Source organism: Morone saxatilis, unplaced genomic scaffold, assembly GCF_004916995.1.
Source record: "Morone saxatilis isolate NCDOM2014 unplaced genomic scaffold, NCSU_SB_2.0 Contig19, whole genome shotgun sequence".
Lineage (NCBI taxonomy): Eukaryota > Metazoa > Chordata > Actinopteri > Moronidae > Morone > Morone saxatilis.
The window spans coordinates 5,633,647-5,639,174 of NW_023339751.1; the positions used below are offsets into that span (position 1 = coordinate 5,633,647).

Genomic DNA, 5,528 nt, shown 5'->3' on the forward strand with positions numbered 1-5,528 from the left:
ACTTTGTTTATATATTATATATATTTATTATATATAAAGAGAAGTCTAAGTCTAGGACCTTTAATACAAACATGCAGCCCGAAAGTGCTTCACTTAGCAAATTAAAACAATGCATAAAACCAGGATGAACCACCATGAATTAAATTATGCAAGACAAAAAGATAATACAACAATAATAATAATAATAATAATAATAATAATAATAATAATAATTTAAAAAGTCAAACATCATAAAAATAACCAAATAAAATGAATAAAAAACAAATATTAAAACTTGAAAACTAACATTACTCTAAGTAAAAGCCAGATTAAAAAGATTTAAAATACAAGATATAATGAAATGTTTCACATGCACCGACACCAGTTTCATACTGTCTGTAACCTCGTTTCTGTAATTTCCTTTAATACTTTTTGTTTATATGTTGTTTTAAAGTTTTCCATTCTTTCACAACACGCCTCCTCCACTTGTCATTGTTTGTTATTGTGCTTTTTATCATTTCTCGTCAGCCTCTTTTCGTCTATTATTGCAGAGTTTTTCTAACCTTCTGCTCCCCGTGTGATTTGTTTTTTTGAAGAGGGGTCACATCCATAAGCCACGTGACCTCTCTCCGGTGCAGTGCCGGGGTCAGTGTTCACTTTCCTCTGGAGAGTTTTTTGTTATTGTTCCTGATAACCGTTGAACGTGCCTTTCAAAAACAATGGCTTGTGGAAAACATTTCTTTTTTTAGGGAAAGCAAGGTCACATCCAGAGGAGAGACAGGAGTTTTTTTTAGGGAGTGGTTGTTCTTATTTAGTTAAATCTGGTTACAATGGAAACAGCAGCTATTTCTATATTTTTCATGTTTGGCCAGTTTGCAAAGTTGATGTGCACAGAAAAATACATTTTAATCACTGTGAGAAGGTTTTTAACTGAGACTCTCACTACCAGCTCAACAGAACAAAAACTGGGTGTCTGTCGTATTTAGAGCTGAAAAAATTAGTCAGTTAATCAACATAAAAATTAATCAACAGCAATTTTGACAATTAATTAATCATTTGAGTCAAAATACAAAAACATTTGCTTGTACTGGCTTTTTAAATGCAACAACTTTCTGCTTTTCTCTGTTAGAATTGTAAATGGAATATCTAACAGTTTTGCACTGTTCATTAGGACTATTTTCAGCTTGGGCTTAAACTGTGACGGCCCTTTTTACAATTCTCTGACATTTTACGCACAAAACAATCAGTTGGTAAAATAATCTGAAGATGAATCTAATGACAGTAATCAGTAAGTCATATAAATTGTTGCTGCTAGCAGGTTACAGGCTCTTATTCTTGTTTATCTGTTTACTAGTGTGAATGAAAAATAATCTGAACACGTTGGTATACGGAGTACACAGGAGAACCAGTGCTATTATAATAACATACGTAGTTATCTGTTGGAAATGTCCTTAAACCGAGGTGTTTCTGTATGTTTTTAGCCGCAGTATACTTATTTTCTTCACTCCATGACAAATCTAGTGATTGGATCAGCTCAGCTGCCCACAGATACCACAGCAAATCGTCTCTCTGGCACACTCGACAAGTCTCTGACTGCTTTCAGCTTACAAGCTCCACGGATCCATCTACCTGCCAAATCACCAACACCAACAGTGTCCAGCTGCTGTAGAGGTGTTGTAAGAAATGGGCTGAGAACGAAGGCATGTCTGCTCAGGTTTTGAGGTTGTTGTTGAACTCAAGAGTGCAGCGTTTTGACGAGCAAGACTTTAGGGTGGCTGTTCTTGTTTCACACATTTTTAGCGTCCTTGATTTGAAGAAAACAAAAAGATTAGATTAGATTTTGGTCGGCTTACTACTTTCTTGGTTACAGTCCCACCGTAGAGCTGAGCCGTGATGTATTAACACAGTTCTGTCCACACTTCGTCACTTCTGTGCACATATTGATAAGAGTTGCTCTGTTTTGCAGTTACACGGTGCTGCGGAAGGACGTCCGCGAGATGAACAGCGATTGTCCTCCAAAAGCCGACGCAGGGCTCAAACCAGGTGAGTTTAAAGTTTTAAAGCGTTCGTGAGGCGAGTCTCGCAGAACTGGTGCATAGCGCGTACCTCACCCCTGACATCTGCGGGCTGCTCTGTGTGTTGACACACTTGGCAGAAAATCGCTCTCTGAGTGGGTTGCAGCGAGACAGAGTGAAGAAAGAGAAGTTTTGTTTTTGTTCTGTGGAACGCAGCGGCGGAGAGCTCCTGTCACTGTCGAGTCTATTTTTATTTGAAGTCCTCACCAGGCTTTTTATATAGTGCCCCCGTTTCTCTGCTGCAGAGCTCTCACTCTTTCATAATTACAGTTAGGAAACAGCTTTGTATTACACCAGTCTTGGTATTCACAGGTGGTTGACTCACAACTGTGATATTTTCCCGCATTAGAAAGGCGTAAAACAAGCATCTGCCAGGGTGGTTAGCTGCTACTTAAACCCACCTGTGACACTGTGGCTGAATGCTCCTGCTGCTCTGCGTCACTGCAAATACTCCTGACAGATTTTCATGCTGTTTTCTTCCATGGCTGCCTCTCTTCATGTTTATGTCAGAATGTCTTTCTATGCTGTCCTGTTTCTGTATGTGGGTGTATTATTCTCAGCAGTAACAGTTGTATGAACGGTTTTTGTCAATATTGATTGTCCGTTATAGCTTTTTTCTTGAAGGTGCTCTGGTTTCATTCAGTTTGGATTGCTTCAGTGCTGCCGTTACACATGAACATGTACAGACACACCCAGCACCCTACAAACACCCAGAGACAGATGTTATGAGGTTTAAATCAAAGAGTCTTACATTCAGAACATTGGCCTGGCTTTCTATTGATTTTTCATGTACATGGTGTAAAGAACAAAGATGTGTTTATGCCTTATCTCTGTTTATTTAGCATGAAATACGTTTTATCTCTACAAAGTGATTAAGCTCGAGTTTTGCGAGCTCTGTTTTCTAGATTACAGCCGCAGGGAATGATAGGCAGCCCTCATTGGATGCGGTTAATGTGTGATATTACTCACTCCGTGTGTGTTTTGACAGCGCTGGACGCGGCCTTGGAGTTCCAGCAGCAGTACGTCGTGCCCAGCACCTGGAAGACAGAAGTGAAAGAAGAAAGCTCTAGCAGCGAGGATGACGACGAGGATGAAGAGGAAGAGCAGGAAGAAGATGCCAGCGGCGAGGAGGAGGAGGTAGAGGCAGAACCCTGCACATGCTCTTATCTCCACAACCTCCAAGTTTAAAAAAGATCCTCGAACTGTCTTTGTTTCCTGTCCGCAGGAGGAAGTGGAGCCGTTCCCAGAGGAGCGCGAGAACTTTCTGCAGCAGCTGTACAAGTTCATGGAGGACAGAGGTGAGACCAGAGTGCAGATAGAAATGATGTTTACTGGGTTTCTCCAAAACAAACTTTTCTTTTTAAATGCAGTAACTTTTTTTTTTTAAGGTTCATGTGTATTTTCATCACTGTTTTCCTTTTACAACAAGAAATATTTCTGTATGAGTGGCAGCTCTTTTACATTCTTTGGTAATTAAAATGTTCTGACAGTATGTAACTAAATACAAGTACTGTACTTGAGTACAAATGTGATACATTTACTTTACTTTTGTTTGTCTACTCCACTACATTTATTTGACAGTTTTAGTTCTAGATACTTTTCAGATTAAGATTTTACAGAGAAACGTACAATCAGCATAAAAAAACGTTGATTAAACAAAAGTAGAAAAGTATGAACCGTGTATCAGATTAGCTCCACCTCTACCAACATTAAAATGCTACGTACAAATAACTGCATCAGTATTAAAGATCCACTAATGTATAACAGTATAACACCCACAGAGACAACTGCAACGTGGATATGTTTACTTTTGATAAATTATACTAATAACATGAACTTTTATTTAATTTCCTACCATTAAATCCAGGCAGTCTCACGTAACTGTGTTTCTCCTCTTCAGGAACTCCCATCAACAAACGACCTGTTCTGGGCTACAGGAACCTGAACCTGTTCAAGCTCTACAGGCTGGTGCACAAACTGGGAGGCTTTGACAACGTGAGTGCCGCTTTAACAGCAACTCCTCTCGAGTGTGGTTTGACTTTGGGTCACACTTGTCTCGTTTGATGCCGACTGAGTCTGACTGTGTCTTCCTCTGTGTCCGTGTCTGAGCAGATTGAAAGCGGCTCCGTTTGGAAACAAGTCTATCAGGATCTGGGAATCCCTGTGCTCAACTCAGCCGCTGGCTACAACGTCAAATGTGCTTACCGCAAGTACGTACACAGCTCCTCAAAGCTTTTAACTGAGCAGATGCAGCTTTTGTTTGTGTCGTTTTTCACCGAGACTGACAGTGCAGTGTGTCCATCTGGATGTGAAGAATAAATTAAGCTTCTGTCGTTGCAAGATGAGCTTTTAGCAGCGCCTGTTGTGATAGAATCTGTACATCTTTGCGTTGTAACATCAGACTTTTGGATCTGTTTTATCATCCAGGTACTTGTATGGATTTGAGGAATACTGCACCTCCACCGCCATCACCTTCAGGATGGACCTCCCTTTGAAACAGGCTCCCAAGGGGGAGGTGAAGTCTGAGGGGGAGGCTGGAGGAGCAGCTGCCACATCCTCCACCTCTGAAGAGCAGAAAGTCCAAATGGATGCAGAACCTTGTAATGCGCAGCCTGTAGTCTGCAAGGTGAATCCTCCTAAATGCTGTTTGATTAAAGTCTGTGTCCTTTTTTTTTTTTTAGCATGTTAGGTCTTCATCCATTAAATTCTCCTGTGTTGTTGTAAATAAAAGCATCCTTCTCTTACAGGACGAGAAACCTGACTTGACCAGAAACAAAATGGAGCCCGAACCATCAAAAACGGAGGGGAAAGACAGCGGAAACGACGACGACGACGAAGACGACGGACCCCTGAAGGGAGACGCAGACGAGGGCTCGTCGACGGCTCGCCTCGGCTCGGAGGACGTGAAGCAGGAGTGCGACGAGGAGCAGGAGAGCAAGGACAACTCTGGGTAGGTGGTCTGAAAGGATGGTCTCTCCACCAGGGCGGTAAACAAAAATCCTCATGGCACAAACAAAAGCTCCATGCAAGGGCTCTGCATGGTGAAACTGTGTTAGTGATATCCAATCTGACTCTCAAAACAAACTTTAAAAGGACCTGAGGCTTTCACTTTCCTTGGTGGCAGTAAAAACCTAAAAGACCAATAGCAGACGAGGACCCTTCTGATCTTAATGACACTAATTCCCAGTATACCCACAATCCACCTCAATCCTGCTAACCAGAGAGAGGAAAGCTCTCCTCTCTCTCTCTCTCTCTCTTCTAACTACGCTCTTACCCACTGCCCTCTCTGCTATTATTATTTCTCGTGGCTTAGTCGGCATCAGCTGGCAGAGACATCTTAGAGCACCGAGCCTGACTGCTACCTTTCACCTGGCATGTCATGCTGTGCTCTCTGTCTCTCTCTCTATCTCTCTCTCTCTCTCTGTCTCTCTCTTTCTCTCTCTCTGTCTTCTCTCTTTCTCTTTCTCTCACTCT

The 5,528-nt window shown here is 41.6% G+C and overlaps 1 protein-coding gene across 1 annotated transcript in view; it reads left to right on the forward strand.

Moving 5' to 3' along the window:
* arid4b (AT-rich interaction domain 4B) overlaps positions 1 to 5,528 on the forward strand; it is a gene marked incomplete at its 3' end in the record, with an annotated part of 37,605 nt that overhangs the window by 27,046 nt on the left and 5,031 nt on the right. Inside the window, 7 exon segments of the mRNA XM_035663248.1 lie at positions 1,946 to 2,022; positions 3,043 to 3,191; positions 3,280 to 3,352; positions 3,955 to 4,049; positions 4,167 to 4,264; positions 4,482 to 4,680; positions 4,802 to 5,004. Coding sequence (XP_035519141.1) covers positions 1,946 to 2,022; positions 3,043 to 3,191; positions 3,280 to 3,352; positions 3,955 to 4,049; positions 4,167 to 4,264; positions 4,482 to 4,680; positions 4,802 to 5,004 — 894 coding nt within the window.